This window comes from Canis aureus, chromosome 21 (genome assembly GCF_053574225.1).
Source record: "Canis aureus isolate CA01 chromosome 21, VMU_Caureus_v.1.0, whole genome shotgun sequence".
Taxonomy (NCBI): Eukaryota; Metazoa; Chordata; class Mammalia; order Carnivora; family Canidae; genus Canis; species Canis aureus.
In genome coordinates this window covers 480,349-502,924 of record NC_135631.1, presented here as the reverse complement: position 1 = coordinate 502,924, position 22,576 = coordinate 480,349, and the positions used below count along the sequence as shown (strand labels likewise).

General features: G+C 56.9%; 2 protein-coding genes across 6 annotated transcripts; one reads left to right on the top strand and one right to left on the bottom strand.

Annotated features, from left to right (window-relative positions):
• The first annotated feature begins 616 nt into the window (after positions 1 to 616).
• Positions 617 to 9,473, top strand: SLC15A3 (solute carrier family 15 member 3). The gene is given in 10 exon segments (XM_077861833.1): positions 617 to 981; positions 3,069 to 3,196; positions 3,199 to 3,215; positions 4,652 to 4,762; positions 5,477 to 5,648; positions 7,036 to 7,071; positions 7,074 to 7,187; positions 8,555 to 8,707; positions 9,172 to 9,231; positions 9,234 to 9,473. Coding segments are annotated over 10 exon segments (1,173 nt in total). The 5' UTR covers positions 617 to 694; the 3' UTR covers positions 9,329 to 9,473.
• TMEM132A (transmembrane protein 132A) lies at positions 9,391 to 21,690 on the bottom strand. Of its 5 annotated transcripts, none has more exons than XM_077861831.1 (12): positions 21,527 to 21,652; positions 19,761 to 19,887; positions 19,278 to 19,492; positions 18,829 to 19,047; positions 17,766 to 18,097; positions 16,302 to 16,451; positions 15,054 to 15,252; positions 14,811 to 14,954; positions 12,609 to 12,811; positions 11,664 to 11,937; positions 11,084 to 11,275; positions 9,391 to 10,656 (listed from the first exon to the last, which is right to left on the bottom strand). In XM_077861831.1, the coding sequence occupies exons 2-12, from the start codon at positions 19,765 to 19,767 to the stop codon at positions 9,631 to 9,633; spliced, it is 2,961 nt and encodes a 986-aa protein (XP_077717957.1). In that variant the 5' UTR covers positions 19,768 to 19,887; positions 21,527 to 21,652; the 3' UTR covers positions 9,391 to 9,630. The 5 variants fall into 5 exon arrangements, with proteins under 5 accessions (XP_077717957.1, XP_077717956.1, XP_077717954.1 ...); XM_077861830.1 differs by lacking the exon at positions 21,527 to 21,652 and adding an exon at positions 20,711 to 21,070; XM_077861828.1 differs by lacking the exon at positions 19,761 to 19,887 and having other exon boundaries at positions 21,527 to 21,687.
• Positions 21,691 to 22,576: the final 886 nt, after the last annotated feature.

Below are 22,576 nucleotides of genomic sequence, written 5' to 3'. Positions count from 1 at the left end.
GGTGGGATCAGCCAGTGCAGCCGATCCGAGCCAGCAGGGCGCCTGGGGCCTGACTGCTGCAGATTGATCCAAATCCTGGGTAAAGATTTTGAGTCTTTCTGTCCTTGCTGGAGGCCTGATTTTTTCCCCAACCAGGCCAGAACCCACTCAGGGGGCTGTGTGCGAGGCCACCTCTGTTTTCCCTGATATGCCAACCTTGTTTGACTGGGCATATATTAGAGGAAGCAAGTGGAAGAGAAGGCTTGGGCCACACTAGGGAACTCTGCATCTCCAAATTGCAGAGGAAATTCTCCATTAGAGTTTTAACTGTCCTTTCAGCAATACCCATATGTCCTACCTAATAACGTGAAACAGACCTGATCATTATTGGCTTTCTTCTGATGATAGAGGTGGTAGGTACTGTAGGTTGTTCAAAGACAAAGGAATAAATCAAATAGAAGTGAACAAAGTGGCATGAGAGACATCTGTGGTGTGCACCACTTGGTGAAAATGAGAAAATGTGTTCCATGGGCATGCAAAAATAGCTGTGCCAAACTTTCCTGATCATGAACTCCCAAGGGAAAGGTTTCTTTATTCAATCAACCAGTATTTATTTACTGAGTGTCTATTTAGTGATCAGGGACCAGGAAAATGCTGGAATGTCCACCCACTGACTCAGGAAGTATCTCTGTGGGAAAAGGAGGGCAGGTACATCATGGCAGGGTGCCCCTGGGCCTCCCTTACTCTCACCCCTGCCCAGCAAGTGATGGATCTTGGCCGCCACGCCAGCCGCCGCTTCTTCAACTGGCTTTACTGGAGCATCAACGTGGGTGCCGTGGGCTACAGTATCACCGTGGGCTGCGTGGACCTGGCCTTCTTCATCTTCCTCTTCGCCACCCCCATCTTCATCACCAAGCCCCCCACAGGCAGCCAAGTGTCCTCTATGCTGAAACTCGCTTTCCAAAGCTGCTGTCCCCACCTGCGGCACCGACACTCTGTCAGGTAAGAAGGGTGCTCTTGGTGACGGGGGCCATGGAGCCTGGAGACGTGCTGTGCTTCTCCTGGGGAGGCACAGTCCTCTTGGAAGAATGTTCTGGGTCAGCTCCCATGGTAGCCCTTTATGACAACCTGCTGTGCAAGGGCCAGAGCTGCCCCGCTGTGACCTTGGCTGGTGATGGAGCTCAAGGTGGTGGTGGTGGTCCTGCCCACGGACTAACTCAAGAGAGTATAAGGCTGGTTGTGCACGGTCTTGACAGTGATGATCGAGGTAGAGGGGGAGGTGTTCATCAGCAGCCACGGTGAAGATAATTCAGCAGTGGTTGACAAAGGCAGTAGGACTGGCTGATGATGGAGACGATGGTACCAGGGAAGGCTGTTGGGATATAACATGAGTAATTCAACACCACAAGGGTAGCAAGTGTAAGAAAATCTAAGAGGGCACCTGGGTGGCTCAGTCGGTTAAGTGTCTGCCTGCGGCTCAGGTCATGATCTCCGGGTCCTGGAATGGAGCCCCACACTGGGATCCTGCTCAACAGGAAGCCTGCTTCTCCCTCTCCCTTTGCCCCTCCCCCCTGCTTGTGCGCGTGTGCCCTCTCTCTCTCACGCACTCTCTCAAGTAAATAAATAAATAAAATCTTAAAAAAAAAAAAAAAAAAAAGAATGTCTAAGAAATCAGCCAAACTTGCTCCTCCTCCGTTAGCTGGCATCCCAGGGAGGAAGGTTCAGAACAGTCCTTCACACACACACCAGCTTCCTTTTGCCCCTGTCCTTCCTGAAGTTAATTGACCACTTTGCTAAGCAAACATGTCTCCAGACCTTGGAGCCTGTTACAGATCCTATCAGTAGGATCTAGATGGAAAAAGGACAGGACATGTTTGTCTAAGCTGGTGCATTGTGGTGGGGGTTTGTTTTAATGATCCAGCTCAGCCCAACAAACCATCCTGGAACTCAGTTACCTAAGCAATCACATTTTATTACCTCTCATGATGCTGTGGGTGACTGGGCTCAGCCAGGTAGTTGTTCCGCTTCTTGTGATGTCATGGGGGTGGGGGGCTACAGTCATCTGGGGGCCTGAAGGGATTAGAGCATCCAAGACGGCTCACTTATGTGGCTGGCAGTCCAACAAAGGCACCTGGGGTCCCCCTTCATGTGGCCACACGCCTGTAGCTGGAGCTCCTCACAGTAAGGAGTCTGGGTTGCAAGACCGAGCCATCACTTCTGCTTGTTCCGTTGGTCAGCACAGCCACAAGGCCAGCCCAGATTCCAGGGCAGGGGAACAGATGGCCTGTTAGTGGAGGAGTGACATCCCACCCTAGGAGGGGAGACGCTGATAGTGGCCATCTTTGGAAATGACCACACTGGTGTTATCCCCTTCGGCATCTCAAAGGATGAGGCAAGACTCTTGAGCAAGAATGGATTAGAAACTAGAAAAATGTCAAGACAAAGGGCAAAGGCGGGGGGAGGTCATAGCAGTGGTTGATCTATCCTGTTTCCTTAACATTTCCCCTGCACCCCTACCTCTCCACTGCCTCCATCCTCGTCAGGCAGGGAGAGGGCTATAATAATGCCTGTTCAGGAAGATGGACTTGGAGACAGGGAGTGAGGGTGCATTGGGGTATACCAGATCCGGGCTGGCCTCTCTCTCTATCCCTGTCTCTCTCTGAGTCAGGCTTAGACTGGGACCTCCCTGCTTCCCGCAGCACACTGATGCTGTGAAGCCAAAAATTCCCGAAGACTCCGCTCACCACAGTCTCTGGTCTGCTTTCCCCGGGGACCACAGCACAGGGCTCTTGGCTGGGAGGGGTCTTGAAGAAAGGAGGAGATAGTGAGGGAGTGTAATGGACAGTCAGTGGGAGGCTGGCTTTGGGGGACAGTCGCTTCACTAACGACAAGGAAGGCGAGGATGCTGGCTGAGGTGACGATGGTGATGATGGAGAAGGTGAAGCTTCTGGTGGAGGGAGGAGATGGGTCATTTCAGAGATGATGGCTGTGGTCACCGGTGATAGAGGAGCAAGACTAAATAGGGGATAATGGTGGTCATGGTGGTGGCGATGGCTGCTGTTTTATCTGCTGCCCCCATGGCCCCACAGAGACCCCCAAGGTGCCCAACTGCTGCCTGACCAGAGGTCTCCCCAGCCTGGCCCTTCCCCCCAAGAGGACATTGCCAACTTCCAGGTGCTGGTGAAGATCTTGCCCGTCATGGTGACCCTGGTGCCTTACGGATGGTGTACTTCCAGGTGAGCACCCTGCCCTTTAGCTCTGAGGACAGTGGCTCCCCAGTCCCCGGATGGGGCTAAGCTCTCACCATAGAAGCCCAAAGCACGTGGAAATGAGAACAGGTGTTCACAGAGTGACCTGGTGCTACCTGGGGCCTGACACAAAGCCATCCCAGTAATTAATAGCATGAGGAACCCTGGAGACAAATTTGAGGCTCAGGGACTCCAATGTGATCCCATCTGTCTGGGCCTCATGTATAAAACAGGGAGCTTAGGGGTTCTAATAGCTCTAGAGCATTCAGATCCTCTGATGTGGCAACTGAGGCCCAGAGTTACCCTGTGCCCCACAGCCAGTTAGGGGCCACCTCGGGGCATTGAATTCTTTGTAGCAGTGATTCCCCCCTGGGTCTGTGTCTCAGAACCACCTGCAAGCTTTTAAAGCAGATTCTGTGTCCCACCCCAGAGTACTGAAAAGAGAATTGTTGGGGGAAGTCTCTAGGAAAATAAACTTCTCAGGGGATACTGGTACTCAGCCAGGTCTGAGAGCCACTGTTCCCCACCATTTCTTACCGGGAAGGTTAGTGCGATGTGTGTGTGTGGGGGGGGGGGTGGCTGTGACCTGACTCCAACTTCTAACCCCCACATGACAAAGTCTTTGCCTTCCATACCCCTTCAAGAGGAAGCTTGTTTTGAGTCACACAAGATGGGGGTTATGCAAGGCCAGCCTGCTTCTTGGGGGTGGCATAGAGGAGACAGGACAGAGGCATGGGGAGGGGGTCTGTCTGTGTCCATGGCTGATTCTCAGTCATACTGGTTGTCAGAATACTGATGTACTTACGTACCACTTGGTCAATGGCTGTTGTCCTGAGCAGCCCGAGTGCCCTCCCCTGCCCCAGACCCTCGTGTGGGATTGTTCTGGATCCCCTGCATTTTAGAATACTACAGGGGTGATATGTGATGTGAAACTGGGCCCCTTGGAGCTTGCCCCTGCAGCTGAGCCCAGAGCCATGCTGGTGGGTTGATGTCTACCCAGTGTCTGTGCCACGTCCGCCTGTGGGATGAAGCTTGGCCTCAGTGTCAAATGAGAGCTCCCCATGGGGACAGCCGTGTCATTATCTTCCCCATGTCAACAAACATTTATCCACACTTCCTCTGTGTCAGGCCTTGGAGACACCAAAATGTGAGTCATGACAGCTGTGCCTAGGCTCTGGGATAAGGCTGCACACACAGCTCACGGGCCTGGGAACAGAGCGAAGGAAGCTCCCTGACTGAGCCTGGCTCCTGAGGAGGAAGCAGGGTAGGCAGGTCACATCTCCCCGAGGCTGGGAGAGGGGACAGCTGCCCAGCTGCCCTGTGCTCCTTCTGAAGAACGCCCATCTCGGAGCTTGCGGCCTCACCTCTCCTCGCAGGTGAGGTGGCCAGCTCTGTTCCAGCCATGGCTCCATCTCTCTTGGCAGATGCAGTCTACGTATGTCCTGCAAGGTCTTCATCTCCGCATCCCAAACATTTTCCCAGACCTCCCTGCCGATAGCTCCATAGCTCTGGGAGCCCAGGCTAGCGGCTACAAGGTGAGACCGGGTATGCATTCAGCCCCCGTGATGGGCCTTGCTGGGCGTGTCCTCTCAAAACAGAAAGAAATTAAGCTGTTTTCATGCCCAGGAGCAGGGGATCATCAGGAAACAGGAAAAGCACCTGCAGGATGGGGAAACTTGTGCCCCAGCCCAGGCATCCTGCTAAGATGGGGCAGCTTTGCTCCCACCCACCGCTGCTCTGAGGCAGGTCTCACCACCCTGTCTTCATCCCACAGACTCTCAGAGAGGTGCACCCACATCCCAGTTCTACCTTGAGTTCCCACACTCTCCGGGGCCCCTGGATCCCCAGATGTCTGCCTTCCACCAGGACTTTCCAAACCAGTTCCATGGTGTTTCAAAGACTCCTAACATCAAAGATCCTCAGAGCTGGCAGAGAAATTACATTTGCCACCATACCTTCATTCCTTGCCTGGGGCAGACTTCACGAATCAATCCTGACCATGTTTTCATGCTGAGCCTGAGAACGTTCGCAGCAGCCATTACCAACTGATAGAAGCCAGAGGAAACCATTTGCCACCTCTGATTTAATCCCATCCCCGATTTAACCCAGCTGAGGAGTGTGCATTCCAGAGAGGGGAGAGGGCTGACCCTGGGTCACCCAAGGACGGTCTGGAGGCCAGCGCTCCCAACTCCAGCCCACAGCTCCTTCTGCTCTGCTAGCCTGTCTTGCTTGGTCCCCCTCTTGTTCAGATCCCGGAAGCCTGGCTCCTCCTGGCCAATGTCGTGGTGGTGCTGATCCTGGTGCCCATGAAGGACCACTTGCTCGACCCTTTACTGCTGCGGCACAAGCTGCTTCCCTCAGCCCTGCAGAAGATGGCACTGGGCATGTTCTTTGGTTTTGCCTCTGTCCTGTGGCAGGTGTGTGGGCCCAAGTGGAGGGACGCAGGGAGGGAGGCTGGCCTTTGTCTGCAGTTGGGGGAGGTTGGCTCCACTTTGGCAGGTGTTGGAGCCGTGGGTCTGGGCCACATCCACCCTCCTGCCGTGGGTCCCAGTCTTGGCTTCCCAGAGGGTGTGAGCTGAAGGGGATCTTCCTCCTCTGGTCCCCGGCCTCTCCTCATCTTGACAGATGAGGGAGCTCAGGACAAGAGAGGGAGAAAGATTTTCCCCAGTGGGATGTAAGCTCCCTGAAGACTGGTTTTTCTTTTTTTTTTCTTTTTCATTCACTGCTATGAAACTATGCATGGACACCCAGTAAATGGGTTAAATGAATTTTTCAGACACTCAGCCACTTAAAGAAAAGAATTTATCGTTTTGCTCTCTTCCTTCTCGTTCAAAAGGATTTGAAGCCATTTACTACAAAGAGGCTCTGGTAAAGAAGCCTTTCATGCCACGACACAAACCTCTGTCCCTTTCACTCCTGAAGTTACTTAGCATCTTTGTGCTCTGTCTTTACAATGGCCGTAGTCATTCATGCAGCCCCCGTGGAGGACCTGGGTTCTGCCCTCGTGGAATGTGGTCTAGCAGGAGTGTTGTGAGGATTCAAAAAAAGGCAAAGCTGTGAGACATCCAGCACTGTGCCTGGATCACAAGGAGGAGGCAGGGAAATCAAAGCTCAAAGCCCAGTATTGTGTTGCAAGGAACGAAAACCAAACCAGGTTCTTTTTCAGCTCCGGGCTTTAAGGTACGTTGTCCTATTTCATCCTCACAACTCTGGGATTTTTATTCTCGCTTCTTGCATAAGAGCACTGGTTCTTAGAGAGGTTAAGTGATCTGCCCAAGGTCACCACTAACCAGTGGCAGGGCCAGGATTGGAACCTAAGTGACCTTGCACCACATGCAGTGTTCATGCCACTACGGCACAGCTGTCTTCTAACAATGACCTCCTAAAACTTGGAGGTCAGGTTAGAAACCCTCCTTGATGCTGCAGGAGAGAAGTCACGTGATATGAAGGAAATGGGGCACAAAGAGGTGGAAATCCAGCCCCAAATACTCATCAGCTCGTGTGACTCGGGGCTGATTACTTACTCTAAATTTCTTTCTTCATTTGCAAGAATGCATATTAAATGCCCAGCACATAACAGGCTCTCAGTTAATACCAGTTGTTCCTATTCTTGAGTGCCAAAGCCTCATTCTGAGCTTCCTAGCAGCCGAGGCAAAAATCAAGGCGTTTGCCAGAGTTCTCCTTTCCTGCTGTTCAGTCGGTCACCACTGGCCTAGGGAATACCCACCACGTGCCGAGCTTTGCTGCGGGCTAAGCTGAGGACCGGGGGCCTGGCTATTTATGGTGCACCTCTTTCCCCCACCAGGAGGCCTGGAGATGGAGCGTCTACAGTACATCCATCGCAACCAGTGTCTCAGCAGATCGGGAAGGATGTGTACTACGCGGCACCACTGTCCATCTGGTGGCAGATACCTCAGTACCTGCTCATCGGGATCAGTGAGATTTTTGCCAGTATCCCAGGTACCCCGGGCCCCTCCCCTGTTCTTGCACCAGTGATGGGCTCTGCCTGGAGCTGCCTCCAAGTCAAAAAGTCTCATGGGCACAGCTTCTGGAGTTTGCAGGAGTAGAGGAAGGCCAGGTTTTCTGAGTGCGGCTGCATTCACCCAGTGGATACTTACTAGCTCCTGGTCTGTGCCAGGCACTGTGGTAGGCACTGGAGATTTGGAAGGATGAAGACGCTCCTTGGCAACCTCCCACATAGTCCCTGGCACCATGTGCCTCATTCCCCATGTCTGTGCGTTGCTGTTCCCGATGCCTCGGATTCAAAGTAAACTTACTTTACTTAAAATAAAGTATTTCCCCTTCACTGCTGAGCCTAAATGCCAGCTCCTCCATACAGCCCTCTCCAAGCCCCCTGGTCACAGGGGGTCCTTCTAGCTCCTTTTATTCACATCTATCACAGCACACGGGTCACTGTGTTGTAATAGTGCAGTATGTTTGTCGCCCCCACCGGACTGCGAGCCAGAGCTGTGGAGCACAGGTGGGCTCTTCACTCAGCCAAGTAGCAGAAGCTACTCAGCCACAGGCCCAGGGCTGGGCTCTAGTGGGACTTGCTCGGAATTGTGGAGACCATCACACGGACAGTAAACTCAGTGGAGGGCTGTAGAAGTGACTGGACAGTGTAGGGAAAGCCCCTGGGACGAGGTGGGGAGGAGGCTGGTAGGCAGGGAAGGTGGAACTCCGCAGGTAGGAAGGATGCCACAGGCGGAAGTGAAGAGCTAAGGCTTGTGGGGAGTGTGTGCAAGGCTGGGGAGGTGTAGGGCCAAGCCTGGGTGTTGAAGTCGTTCCTGAGGGCAATAGCTGCCACCGCCCCCCAGCCCTCCACCCCAGGGGGATTTTGGCAGGGAAAGGATCCCAATCTTTTAGACAGACCCATCTGGCTGTGTGAGCAGGAAGAAGGGAGGCAGGGGGGTTTGCAGGTACTTGCAGAGGCTGGGCAGTAAGTGATCAGGACTGTGCTTTGGCCCAGGGCAGTGGGAACAGAGAGGAGGGCAGACAGTGAGATTTCTGAGGTTGGGTCAAAAGGATTTGGGGAGGATGTTGAAGGCGGGCAGAGAGGGTAGGGGAGAGGGAGGTGCTGTCCCTGAAATGGGAGACCCAGGAGGAGACAAAACAATGCAGGGGCATCCAGGTGGACGTGTCCAGCCAGGGGAACAGATGAGCAGGGCAGAGGCAAGGGGTCACTGGTACGCAGGTGTCATCCTAGCCATGGGTGGGCAGCCATACAGGGGAGGCCAGGATGGAGGCTTGGTGAGTATGGCCGGAGGCCCTGAGCCTCATCTCTGCTCCTGCATCAGCCGCTTGGGTTTTCCCCCCTCCCTCTGCAGGCCTGGAGTTTGCTTACTCAGAGGCTCCGCGCTCCATGCAGAGTGCCATCATGGGCATCTTCTTCTGCCTGTCGGGGGTGGGCTCACTGCTGGGCTCCAGCCTCGTGGCACTACTGTCACTGCCCCGGGGATGGCTGTACTGCCCCAAGGACTCTGGTGAGTGTGGAGCCCTCCCTGGGATTGGGACATGGGGGGGGGGGGGGCTTGGAAAGTGGGTGGCAGCTACCAAGTGCTTTGATGCCAGGCAGAGTAAAACACAGGCTGGACTCAGGAGAGCCAGGTTCTAGCCCAAACCTGGCCAGTTGTCCACAGCGTGGCCTCCCTGCCTTGGGCCTCAGTGTCCGTAACTGTCAAAAAGGAATCCGTGAACTTAGCAGACCTCCAAGGCTCCTTCCCACTTCTGGAAGTCAGTCATTGTGGCCTAGGAGTCACCTTCCTCTGTGGTATTTGTATTTTAAACCCCTGAAAGAACAGCCAACAAGGAATTGCAGACGCCACAGGAAACACTGTGGACCACCAGGTGTGAGAGGGCTGCCTGCCCACCCACTGCCCACACTGCTTCAGCTGCCAGTCCCAGGGGAGCCGTGCCCGACCTGAATGCCAACCCCTCCTTTCCCCGGGGAATATCAACAATTGCCGGATGGACCTTTACTTCTTTCTGCTGGCCAGTATTCAGGCGCCACAGCCCTCCTGTTTATCTGGATTGCTGGTCGCTATGAGAGGGTAGCTCAGAGCCCAGCCTCCCAAAGCTGTCCCAGCAGGGATAGGGGCTGAACACCGCCACCCCCGACGCCCCCTCGCTTCTCTCCCAGGACACAGGCAGCAGCAGTCCCAGGTGGGGGTTCCTTGAGTTTATTCTGTACCCAACGTCACGATGAAATGGTTCTCATAAATAAGGGGCGTAAGCCCTTCCTCACGAGCATGGTCCATGATGGGGGGCGCAGGGCAGAGGGGGCCTGAGTGGGCGTCCTTTTGAGAGACCAGGCAGGGGACTTGGATCAGCAAGCACCAGGGGGGAGCAGGAGGCTGCCCGGGCTGGTGGCTGACAGTGCTGGACCAGGCAGGCCGGGGGGGGGTCAGGAGCTGCCCCGGATCCTCTCCATGTAGCTGCGCAGCTCCTCGGGGTCCTTCAGTCCCATGTCCTCACATACCCAGCGGATGTCCTCCTCACCTGCCACCAGGATGGACTGCACGGCCGGGGCCCCTACGGACTCCTGAGATAGCTCAGCCAGGGGAGCTGGCGCAAACGTCACAAACTCGACACGTTTCCGCCGTCCCCCCGCTTCCTTCCGGGCCAGGGTGCTTGAGGAGCTACTGGTGCCCCCGCCAGGTGCCTGGGCCACAGTCAAGGCCTCCCCTCCTCCCCCACTCTCACAGGGGCAGCCCCCCTCCCCCTGGGGCAGGCCTGGGGACTGCCGATCCAGCTGGCGGCTTAGTTCCTCCTGGTCTGTACCCAGCCAGACCCAGTTGTGGGGCTGGGGGGAGGCAGGGTCAGTGGCACCGTCGGGAGGCTCCTTGCGCTGGTAGCGCAGCACGAAGACCACACCGTTGACCAGGAAGATGAGGATGGCCAGGCAGAAGATGCCCAGCAGAGCGTACATGCCCAGCTCTAGGTCGGTGACCCGCTGAGGGGCCGGGACCATCTCCTCCTCCTCTTCCTCTTCCTCCTCCTCTCTGGCCTCTGCCTCTGCCCGCTCAAACTTGCCCTTCACAACCCCACTGCCCCCAACACCCCCTGCCTCCCACTGTTTACCACCCACGCTGGCCTCCGTGGCTGGTGGGCCCCGGGCAGGGCTAGATGGGAGGGCGGGGGGCGGGGTGGGAGCAGGGGGAAGCCCTAGCCAGGCGGTGCCAGAGGCCAGGGGGACCCGGTGGCGGCCCCGGCGGCAGGGCTCAGGTGGGTGGAGAGCCACGTGCAGGGGCAGCCCCTCGGCACCTGCCCCACTCACCACCACCCCAAGCTGGGCACCCTGGTCCTTGGCTGGCAGGATAGCACCAGGCTCCTCGGCGGAGACAGACAGTCCCAGGTCATGTTGGTTGTAGAGCTCAGCGGGGACCAGGGTGTGGTCAGAGAAGGACAGCCAAAGGGAGAGGGCCACCTCCTGTGGGGCACACGGACACAGGCAGAGACATGCGAGGGCACGCACGCATGCACACAGAGACCACTCCCACAGAGACAGGCCACACGGAGGAAGAGGAGGAAGAGGAGAGATCAGAGAAAAAACAAACACAGGCGGATGGACAAAACACAGGGAGAGAGGGGATGTGTGTCAATCACCTGGTTGTCACTCAGCCCTGGGGTCTGAGTCATCGGGAGGGTCCTCAGAGCCATCTAACCAACCTCCCACTGCCACACTCCAGCCAGTCACTGCTTGATCATCTCCAGCCGCAGAGAGCTCACTACCTCACAGGACAGTCAGTCCTCATTCTGAAAACCCTAAGGGGAGGGGTCCAGGTGCCTCCCAGCCCCCTGTCATTAGCCCCCATCTGGAGATGTTGACCTCACTCCCCTCATCCCCAAGCTGTCACCTGCTTTGGGGCGGGAAAGGCTGACTGTGCCCAGCACGTGGCTGTGACCTCCCCAGGGTGGGCAGTACCCCGGCTCAGGGCCAGTGAGATGCCCATCACCGGCTGCACCTGCAGCTCCAGCACCGAGACCTTGTCATCCGTCACGGCCAATGCCTGCTCCCCCAAAATGGAGTCAGACAGCGGGGAACGCACCTGAGGGTGAAAGGGAGCTGCAAGTTGTGGGGCAAGGGGGAGAGCAAGTGCACAGCCTCTCCCCTCTCATCCCCATCATCTGGACACACTGCTTTCCCCCACCCTTTGCATCCCATATGCCCTATACATTCATACCTGGACCCCAATACCATCTCTCTCTCAAGACCTGGTTCCCCCATGCTGTGAGGGATGCTGCTGTGAAGCAGCCCTTCACGCTGTGAGGATGTCCCCCATTACACAGGCCACCCTCTTCCTACCCAATCCCACTGGGCTCACACATGCCCGGGTACGCTCTGGGCCCGTTCTGACACTCCTCATCCCTGCGCATGAACATTCTGGGGGGTGCCACCTACGCCCTTCTCTGGGGGAGAGGCGGGGGTCTGCTCACCTCGATGGAGGTGACGCCGGGTTCCCGGCCCACCAGGATGCGGCCGCCCTCCAGCGAGGCTACGCGTGGGTCTTGTACACGTGCGTGAGGTGCCACAAGGTGGGTCACATCCAGCAGCCAGTCAGGGCCGAGCAGGTGGGTGAGGCGGCGGCCACCGTCCAGTGGGTGAGCCGCAAAGGGGACAAGGAAGCGCACGCCGGTGCGCTGGTACTGCAGGCGGCAGCTGCGGGGGCGCCTCTCAGCCTCCTCAGCAGCAGCCTCAGGCTCTGGCATCCTTGGGGGAGGTGGGGAAGAGCGTCAGCTCTGGGCCCCGCCCCTGAGGGACCCCCAGCTCAGCGAGGGGTGTACAGTCTTCAAACTCTGCAAGTACGGTTGCACCTCCACCTGCTGGCCTGGCACCGCGGCCCATTCCTAACTGGTGCCTATGCCTGTCCATCAAGCTGCTCTCACCCTCCCCTCGTTCCTAATCTGAATTCTTGGGTCCTGGGGAGGTAGGGAGATCTCAGGGTGCTCACTATCTGGAAGGCCTGGCTCAGATTCCTGAGGCCACCTCACCCATGTACTCTGGTGGGCCTCTCTTGATATAAGGCTGGAAGAACACAGCAGTGAACGTAAGAGACAAAAGGCCCTCACCTTCAAGGTCTTACATTCTTATGGAGGAGAATGAAGGTGGTGGCCATACCACAAACAAGATGAATCGGGCTATACAGTAACTAGAAAGTGATCCGCACTACAGGGAAGCGCAGCATGGAAGGGGGAAAGGGAGTGCGGAAATCAAGACTACAAATAAAGTGGCATAAAGTGGCCATAAGCTGGGTGGTGACAGGCAGGTGAGCAGGAGGAACCAGAGGCAACTGGGCAGTTAGACCCCCGCTCAAGCCCATGGCCAAGCTCCGTGCACTATCTCTCAGGTCCCAGAGCAACTTCATCAAGGTCTCCACTCACCCTTCAGTGGGGCCAGGGACCCTCCAGCCCCGGACCTGCTCCAGGGTGGTGTCGGTCAGCTCAATGCGCAGGGGCAGCAATGGGGCCCACACTGTCATCTGCAGTGAGGCCCTCAGACGGCGCCACCAGAAGTCCACCTGCACCCCTTGGGCACCCCGGCTCTCCTTGCCAGACACAAACACAGCATCACAGGTCTCGGACACCTATGGGAGGGCAGGAGCTGGGCTAAGCCTGGGAAGACAGGTATGGAACAGAGGGGGCTGCCCTAAGCCCTTACCATAAGGGGCAGGGCTGAAATTCATTCTGCACTCTACTGGCATGTCTCAAGATTAAGATTTCATCAAGGGGCACCTGCGTGGCTCAGTTGGTTAAGCGTCTGCCTTTGGCTCAGGTTATGGTCTCAGGGTCCTGGGATCCAGTCCTCTGTGGCTCCCTGATCAGCAAGGGGTCTGCTTCTCCCTCTCCTTCTGCGCCTCTTCCCTCCACATTCCCCGCCCCCCCCCCACACTCGTGCTCTCTCTTTCTCAAATAAATAAAATCTTTTTAAAAAATGCATCCAAGATCCATTCTGGAGGAACCAGCCATTCCCCAGGTTCACCTGGAGCTCAGCTGAGGAAACTGGCTATTTGCATGCAAAATCTTTGTTCTGGTAGTGGAGAGTTCGAACCCACACATTTGGCTCATTAGTGCTGGCCTCTGACTTTCATTCTGGAGCCACCTGGCTACCAACTACAGGAAGGTGGGCGGAGGCAAGACAGACCTATCTCCTACCCCCCAACCCCCAAGAACCCTCAGGAAGGAATCACTCACATAGGGACAAAGTGCCATCATAAGTAGCGAGACACCTTTTCCAGTCAGGCAGCCAAGATTTAGGCGTCCCCTTTTAGAATTTCAAAATGGAGAAAGCTGCCCGCCCCCCCCCTTTTTTTTTTTAAATCTCAGGATCATTATGAGGCTCTAATAATTATCATTATTTTTAGCATCATGTATTACATTGTATTACTCTTAAAAGTTGTCATTGTTTCAGCTCCTGCCTCTCTGCTGGTAGAGTGTCTTAGGGTGCTTTTAATTCTTTTTTTTTTTTTTTTTTTTTAAAGAATGGGAGGAGGATCCCTGGGTGGCGCAGCGGTTTAGCCCCTGCCTTTGGCCCAGGGCGCGATCCTGGAGACCCGGGATCGAATCCCACGTCGGGCTCCCGGTGCATGGAGCCTGCTTCTCCCTCTGCCTATGTCTCTGCCTCTCTCTCTCTCTCTCTGTGTGTGTGTGACTATCATAAATAAATAAAAATTAAAAAAAAATTCAAAAAAAAAAAAAAAGAATGGGAGGGAGTGGGGGAGGGGCAGAAGGGGAGGGAGAATCTCAAGCAGGCTTCATGCCCAGCGGGGTGCTGGATGTGGGGCTCCATCTCACAACCCTGAGATCATGACATGAGCCAAAATCAAGAGGTGGATGCTTAACTGACTGAGCTACCCAGGCGCCCCTGGATGCCTTTAATTCTTGTAACAGTCTAATATATTAGACTCACCTCTAATACTGAGGCTCAGAGGTGAGGAGACTTGTCCACGATCACAGATAACAAAGATGGGTTTCAAACTAAAATTTGTTGGTTCCAACATACGTGTTTTTTTTTTTTTTTTTAAGATTTTACTTACTTATTTGAGAGAGAGAGAGCACACACACAAGGGGGGAGGGGCAGAGAGAGAGAAGGAGAAGCAGTCTCTCTGCTCAGCAGGGAGCCTGACTTGGGGTTTGATCCCAGGACCCTGCGATCACAACCCGAGCCAAAGGCAGACGCTTAACCAACTGGGCCACCCAGGGTCCCCCTCCCTTTTTAAAGTAAGCTCTAGCTCTATGTCCAATGTGTGGCTTGAACTCCCGACCCTGAGATCACGGATCACATGCCCTACTGACTAAGCCAGTCACGTGCCCCCAAGGTATGTGGCCATACTCTTAACTTTCCCACATCAGTTCATTTCTTTCATTACAGTAACAAATGCAGGAGGGCCTAAGCCGGGGCTGCTGGAGTGACAGAGCTCCTTCCCAACTGATGTTGGAGAGAGGAGGTGGGAACAAAAGAAGTTGAATCTGTGGTTCCCCCCACGAGGCTTCAAGCTGCTCTCTTGGGTACAAGAGTGAGGAAGGATGTGCATCGCTCTGCACACAAGTGCACACTTGCCTGGAGTTGGCACACATGCCACTCACCTGCAGCACCTGTGTGTTGGTCGACTCACAGCCAATGTGCTCTGTCACCTCCACCAGGGCCCCCCCATTGTCCACGGTGACCAGGCGTATGGGCACGTGCCTCGGCTCTCCGGTCAGTGGAGCTGTGTTCACCAGCTCCTCGGCCTGCAGGTGCAGGAAGAGCTCAGCCCCAAGCCCATTGCCTCACTTGGCCCCAGGCCTGGCCAGCCACAGGCTGGGGGGGGTGGGGGGAGGACTCCTTACCTTGGCCAGTGGGACAAGGGCTCTTACATCCCGCTCTGACACCAGGATCTCCCACACCATTTTGTCCTTTTCTGCTTCGGGGGCCTGGCCTGCATATTCCAGCTGCCATGTGACAGGGCGAGTGACTGCCACACCCCCACTAGTGCCATTCTCCACCAGAAAGTCCACCCACAGGAACTCAGAGAGTTCAGGAGGGCTGCTGGCCAGGAGAGAGAGAGAGAGAGAGACTGAGTGCTTGCTAGCGGCCAGGCACAGCTGGAAGCGCTGGCTATATTCATGAGACAAGTCCTATGACAACCCCCAATTAACAGGGGAGAAAATTGAGGTATGAACTTCTATAACCTGCCCAAAGTCACAGAGAAAAGTGGCAGGGCTGGGATTGAACTCAAGTATCCTGGCTCCAGAGCTCAAGCTCATATATTTGTGGCTTCTAGAAGGTGCACGCAGCCACTTCACCACCCTCCTGGAAAGCCTGCTGGTTCTCCTGACTTCTTACTCCCCTTCCATGCAGAATTCTGCCTTCCATGGTCATCCTCCTCTTCCAAGGAGGAAGAGTCACTTCAAAACCCCAGGACTGGCACTCAACCTCCTGAATACTAACCCTCACAGGTCCCTTTGATCAAGCACTGGTTGGATGCTTGCTATATAGTATTTTATTTTCAAAAACCCTAAGGGATGCATTATTATCCCTACTTTACAGGTGAGGAAACAGGCTCTGGTCAGGGGTGTATTTCTTTTTTTTTGGGGGGGGGTGATGTAGCGGAGGTTAACTGGCTTGCTCATGGCTATTCATCCCAGTGTCAGAACTAGGGTTCAAACAGAAGCTACCAAGCTCGTGGCCTTGGCCCAGGCTCAGAGCATGAATAGGAGTTCATAAATGTTAACTGTAGCTGGGCTGTCTTTGAAATACTAATGGCCCAGAAAAAGGGACCCATTTGGTGATTGTGGGAGCAGGGAAGTGGCTGCAAGGGCTGTAACTGGAGTAGCCAGGATAGGCTTGTGTCACCTGGAATGAGACTCATGGACACTCACTGAACTTGGTGTGCACCTGGGGATGGATAAATAGTAGCTGGATGAATGAGTATCTGCTCTGCACTGCATCCTGGAAGGAGTCCTCTGTGCTCCCTCATGTGGGAGCATGGGGGCAGCCCAGTGGTCCCCTTCCCTTGGGCCGCAGAAATCTGCTCACTCCTTCCTCCGTCCCCCATCACTGCCCCCCCACCTCGCCCTGGGGAGGGAGATGCCCACCTGGAGTCCAGCCCTGTGTTGCCAGCACGGTGGCAGATGATGAGGGTTGTGTGGTGCTTGGAGCCCTTGAAGCGGTCCAGCTTGGCAGTCCAGAGGCTGGGCTGGACTGGGCGGGCAGCTGTCACATGCAGCCCCTTCTTCACCTTGATCCTGGAGAGAGGACCCAGGCCCCATGTGTCAGGGTGGGTGCTGAGCTATGGACTGAGTAAGTAGGGACGCAAGGGACCAAAGGCATTGGCCTGCTGCCTGGCCTCCCCAACTCATCTGCTCACAATCCTCTGATCCAGAAGGACTCCATTGCAACTCAGGGCAATGCACTCATTGCACTGCAGCCCTCCTCGACTCAAGAGACCTGCCGCTCCCAGGGTCAGGTCTCATCGCATCCCACCATCTGGGCCCTCCAGGATCTGGTCTAGTTTCATCCTGGGCTGTGACTTCCATCTGTTACTCTGCTTCGGTGACACCGAGAAAGTTCTTTCCTGGACACACAACTCATTTATGTCTCTGAGTCTTTGCTCACGACAGCCCAGCCTGCCCTTCCTTTCTTCCTCTGCTCCTTCTTCAAGCCTCCAGCAGCTCAAATACTATTTCCTCTAGAAAGCTTCTCCTGTGGCAAGATGAGTTTCCCACTTCCCTCAGCCCTAACCCAGGCCCCCACTGCACCTCATATGGCCACCAGAGCATAGGTGCACCCCCAGTGCGTGCCACCTGGCTCCCTTCCCTGTTGCTGGGGCCCCTTCACGCCAGATGGGGACCAGGCCTTGCTCATCTCTGTAGCTCCAGAGTAGAGACACAGGGCCAGGCATGTTTTAAACATCTGGGAAAGATCTAGTGAGTGTGCGAGGGAGCATGAGAAGGTGTAAGAGACAGGGGGACAGGACAGGTACCTGAGAGATCCACAGGAACAGGACACACATTAATCCAAATGTGGGAGAGGCAAGTGACACTCTGAAAATTCTTGTCTGTGGAACTGGGTTGGGGGCTACTGTGGGAGAACCCTCTGCAGGGAGGGACGCAAAAAAGAGAGACTTTCCTGTGGGGAGGGGTGGGCTCTGTCCAAAGGTGAGGACATGCAGCAAGGCGGCGGACGGGAGAGCTTATAGATGAATGTGATTGGGGCAGACACCCATCCTGGGGCATCAGAGCATTAACCACCCCCAGGCATTGCATTTTCCAGTCTTCCCTCCCTGGAGCCTCATGGCTGCCCTGTGAAGCAGGCAGCATCGGCCTCATAGGACAGGCGTCTCCAGGTGTCGGGGGAAGGGGAGCTTCCAACATCTGATGCCAAGTTCAGGGCTGTGCCCACTGCTGGGGCTTGCCTGCTGCCAGGACAGTCACGGTTCTTGGCCCAGAGAGGGTTTGGTGGGCCCATATCAGCAGAGATCAAGGACTCCAGTAAGGTACCTGCTCAGTCTTTCTGCAGAGGTCCCTGCCTCCAACCCATGCCAGGAGCTCTGGACTCACCGCAGGGTCAGGATGCTGGCTGTGAAGTTGTGCCGAAGCAGGAGGGTGGCACTGAAGAGCTGGCCTGGCCGCACAGGCACATCAGGGACCCGCAGGGTCACCGCCTCATCCAGGGGCACCTCTTGGTACTGTGGGGGGTCCGCTGGGCGCAGCTCCACACCACCCACTGGAAGGGCTTGCTCCCTGGGGTCCTCCTCCTGGCTGGGGCCGCAGCCCCCAGGGCCCTCAGCTGCGGGCTCCAGCGTGTAGGCCAGCTCGGCCCGTGTAGTGGAGCCCTGGGAGAACCAGTGGGAGGGAAACTCCAGCTCCACCACACAGGCGCCTAGGGAGGGCTGCAAACACACAACGGCCATGGTTGACATGGTGGGGGAGGGGGTTCCAACACCCATGGCAGGAAATGCAGAGCTGGAGGGGCCCGTGGAAGGCAGGCCCAGCATGGGCCAGGGACATTTCCCAGATGACACAACTAGTGAGTGATGTGACTGGGGCGAGGTCCCCGAACTCGTCCAAAAGCCGCGCTTCTCTTCTTGCAAACAATCTCAATCCTAATGCCTCCCCCTCACCAGGCCCCAGGACCACCCTATGCCTCAGGCTTTGAAGATTCCCAAAGCCTCCAAAATATCTCTCCCTGGTAGATTCCCAAACAGTGCAAGCTGCAATTATAAAAGTAATACTAACAATAATGCAAACACTCACCGAGTGCTTACTCTGGGCCAGGTACTAGCATTGTGCCAAAAGCTCTTTGCAGCCGTTTCATTTGTTCTTTATTCCAGCTCCATAGGAGATAGGAATTATTATTACCCCATTTTACAGATAGGGAAGCCAAGTCCCACAAAAATTAAGTTACTTGCCTGAAGTTGTATGCAACAGACTAACTTCCTGAAAGGACCCTAAAGAACCCTTTCCAAGGGTCCCCACGTAAGTCAACAGAACAGGAATGCAGTCCGCTTGTCTGGGACTCCTAAACCACCCGGGAGTGGTGAGCCCTTTCTTCCCTGCCCTAGGACTGCCCTCTGGCTGGCATAGCAGGTAGAGCCAGACTAGGTAGGGCCTGCCCACTCACCTGGAAGTGGCAGGCTTGGTGAGCAGTGCCTGCAGGATGTGTGGCATGGAGCCAGGCGCAGGGCAGGCTGCCAGGCCCTGGAGGCCAATCCTGCCCTTTGAGGTGGAAGAGGACTCGGGCATGGGGCTCTGCTGGAGTCACGGCCGCTTCCACCGACACAGCCCGCACATCCCACGGCACTGGCCGTTGGTGGGGCTCAGTAACCCGTGGAGGGACCACCTGGAGGGAGAAGGGGGTGCTCAACAAACCAGGGGGCTGGGGGGGGAAGCAAGATCCGGAGAGATGGGATGCCAGGCTTCCAGTCCCAGTGTGGCAGGAGAGAGCATTTACATGTCTCTGGAATACGCAGAGTGCAGCTGGGGGTGGGGAAGACCCTTGAGCCGCACACAGCAGACCACAGCTCTGAATCCTATTAGCCTCGGAGTCAGTCTCTGGTGCCCTCTCCTTACCTGCTGAGTGGCAAAGGGTGGGTAGGAGGCCCGGAGAAGAGGCTGGACCCTGGGCCATGGCTGCAGGAGCAGAAAGGTCTCAGATCGGGAGCCCAGAGAGGAGTTGGCAGGTGGATAATGGCCCACTTGCTGCACACGGAAGTGCTCAGGGGCATCAAGGAGCTCCAGGGTTGCAGGCAGGTAGATGGTGTTCAAGGGGTCCTGGTCACAGTCCACTGAAGAAGGAGAAGGGATAGAGATGGTGACAGCTCCAGAGCTGACTGGGGCTGCACCAGGCTCCAGCCCAGGGCACCGTGGTGGTGGGCAGTGGAGGAAAGGAATTATAAATGTCCCATCCCCCCCAGGATGTAGGGGAAGAAGTGGTCTCATTTCACAGATGGGGAAAGTGGGGCTCAAAGAGCCTCCCATAGGTAGCACGGGACAGGGCCAGGATTTGAGTGTACATTCGGGACTGGATGCCAGCTTCCAAACCACTCCTTCTACCTTCCATAGACTCAGGCCTTCCTCCCTTGAGGAGAACCTTCTCAACATCTCTTCCCCATTCCTGTCCTCTACATACTTGCTTCTGATATCAAGGCATTTGTGGGGCACAGTTCTTCCCAGGCAGGGTCTGTGTAGTAAAAGATGGTGGCAAGGTGAGCTTGGTAGAAGCAGAGACCCTTTCTCTGTCCCTGAATCCTTGGCCAGACTTGCCAGGGCATCCACCCTCCTGTCCCCTTCATCATCACCATGGCAACTACAGCTTCCTAAATGTGCTCCCTTCTTTTCCATCCCAACTGGGTACCAGAGTGCAAGACTGGGACTAGGGTTGGGGTGGGGGTGGGGCGACCGTGAGCTTGGGGAGAGGGTCAAAATAGTTAATGAGTAGAAGGGCAAAGGACCCCTATGACCGTATTTGGTTTGTACCAAGTTATGACTAGTTAGCCCCAATAAGAATAGACACTTTTGGACACTGACTACATGCAGACTACTATTTAAGACATTTTACATACATTAACTCTTCGGTTTATGTAATAGCTCTGAGAACTAGGCTCTATTGCTATTAAATCCATTTTATGGATGTGGAAGATGAGGCTGAGGTTAAGGGGCTTGCCAGGATCCCTCGGCTGGAGAGAGCTGGAGCTGGGAGTCAGGGATCAGGCACTACACACAGAGGGGGTACCCTGCTTCTCCATCCTATGCCCTCTGCAAGGGTGAGCACTTCCGGTTTCAGTCCCTGGACTGTGGGTCTCTCTTCCATCCCTTAGGTCACGTTGCCTCCTTAAGGAAGCCCTTCTTGATTGCTTGCCCTCCCACCCCGACCCTGGTTGCCTCATCTGAATTAGCTGTCTTCCTGTCTAGGGACAGAGGTTTCTCGTAATCGTTCCTGAATCCCCAGGCTGGGCAGCTCTCCCTGGAGAGGATGTTCTGGGAGCCCGGAGGGCTGCGTTTACATCTTAATTCTGCCTCAATGTAGCTTGCATCGGTCATTTGACATCTTCACCTGTGGATTCTCTTCACCTGTAGACTGAGCATTCAGTGACAACTGCGAACAAGGGAGGGCTCTGGAAAGTGTGGAGCGCTGTCCAGGGGAGAGGTTATGGCCACTGAATAATGGATGTGACAAGGCCTCCCTCGTGTCTCCCTAGGAGAGGTTATTAGGGCTCCCGCTGGGTCCCCTGGGGAGGGAGCAGGTGGCTGAGCGCGGCCCTGCGGACAGCGCCTTCTCTGCCCTGCCCTGGGCTGCGGGGCTTGATGGTTTCCAGCCCCTCCGAGACCCCCCGCCGGGGAGCTTGTGCCTGAGAGGCTGCCCGCGTCCGCCCCGACCTGCCGTCCTCCTCCTGTTCTGCCGCCCGGAGAGTTACGGGACGCCCGGGCCGGACTCCGCTCTCGCGGGGGGGGCGAGGCTCGCAGGGGCCTCGCGATCCGGCCCCGGCCTGGGGTCACCCTCCGAGCAGCGCGCCCCACCGAGGTGCTCTGACCCCCGCCCCGGCACAGCGGAGCCGCGGCCCCGTCCTCCGGTGATGCGCGCCCGGACTCAGGGAGGCGCCCACGGGGCCGTCCCGGGGCCTCTGGGGTCCGGCGGCTCCTTGGGGCGGGGGCGGGAGCTCGCGGCAGGCGCGGGGGCCGGTCCTGGGTCCCTTAGGGCTGCGGGGCTCCCCGCGAGGGAAGCAACCGGGGAGCAGAGCCGGGACCCAGGGCGGAGACCTCGGGCCTCGGGGCGCAGTCGGGGACCCCCCCGGGCCGCCCCCCCCCCCCCCCCCGCTGACCTCTCTCGACGTCCAGGGCCAGGACCAGCGCCAGCAGGAGGCAGGGCCAGGGGCCGCGGGGCCCCCGGGGAGCCGCCCCCGCGCGCCCCATCCCGGCGCACATCCTCCCGCGGAGGGCGGGGCCTAGGCGGGCGGCTCCGGTGGCCCCCGCCCGCCCGGCATCTCCCGCTCCGCCGCCGCCGCCGCCGCCGCCGCCGCCGCCGCCCGGGGCCGCAGCTCCAGACAATGGAGCTCGAGCCGGAGCCGGAGCCGGAGCCGGAGCGGGAGGAGGAGGAGGAGGGGGGGGAGGGGGAGGGGGAGGGAGCGAGCGCGGCACGCGGGCTGCCCCTCGCCCGCCGGGTCCTAGCGCCCTTCGGCTCTCCAGGCCCGGGCCGGGACCCGCCCCACCGAGGGACCCGCCCCACCGAGGGACCCGAGGCCTTCCGCTCCCCCCCGCAAGCTCCGGCCCCGGCCCCGCAGTCAGCGGCCCCTCCTCCGCCTCACGCCCGCCCCACAGACAACGCACCTGTAAAGGCGCCCGACGTCGGGACCTGCGGGATCTGCGGACCTGAGCCCCGGGGCAGAAAGGGGCAGAAAGCGGCCCGGGGACAATCATCGGGGCCCGCCCTGACAGAGTCCCGGCCGCTCCCGTGGAGGAAGGTCTCAGGCGCAGACAACCTGAGCTTCGGGCCCAGCCACAGCCTGGGAGAGGCCCGCCAGCCAAGGAGGGGCGAGGCCCCTCTGCTCCCCACCGGAGGTTCTGCCACCCAGGTCCTGGTCTCCTGGGCCGGCCCTGCCTACCAGGCAGTCAGAAGGAGTCCAGGCCAGGGCACTTGGCTGCACCGTAACATTTCTGTGGCAATTTAAAAACAAAGAAAAAAAAAAAAAAAAAAACAAACCCCAAATACCTGGGCCCCTCTACCCAACAGCTGATCCAGCTACAGGCCAGGCTGAGAACCACAGTGCAGGGAATTCCCGCGTAGTGAGCAAAGGCGGCGGGCAGGGAAACGTGGCTGTCTGCAAGCAGCCGTTCGTACTCTTACATACACGGAGCAAGGGGTACCTCCCTTG

Coding starts and splice junctions, on each gene's coding strand:
- TMEM132A (XM_077861828.1), bottom strand. CDS start 21,629: ATGTGCGCCGGGATGGGGCGCGCGGGGGCGGCTCCCCGGGGGCCCCGC. Junction 19,048..19,277: donor CACCCTTTGCCACTCAGCAG/GTAAGGAGAGGG, acceptor TTCTCCCTCCAG/GTGGTCCCTCCACGGGTTAC. Junction 11,938..12,608: donor GTCCCTGGCCCCACTGAAGG/GTGAGTGGAGAC, acceptor ACCTCCCCCAAG/GATGCCAGAGCCTGAGGCTG.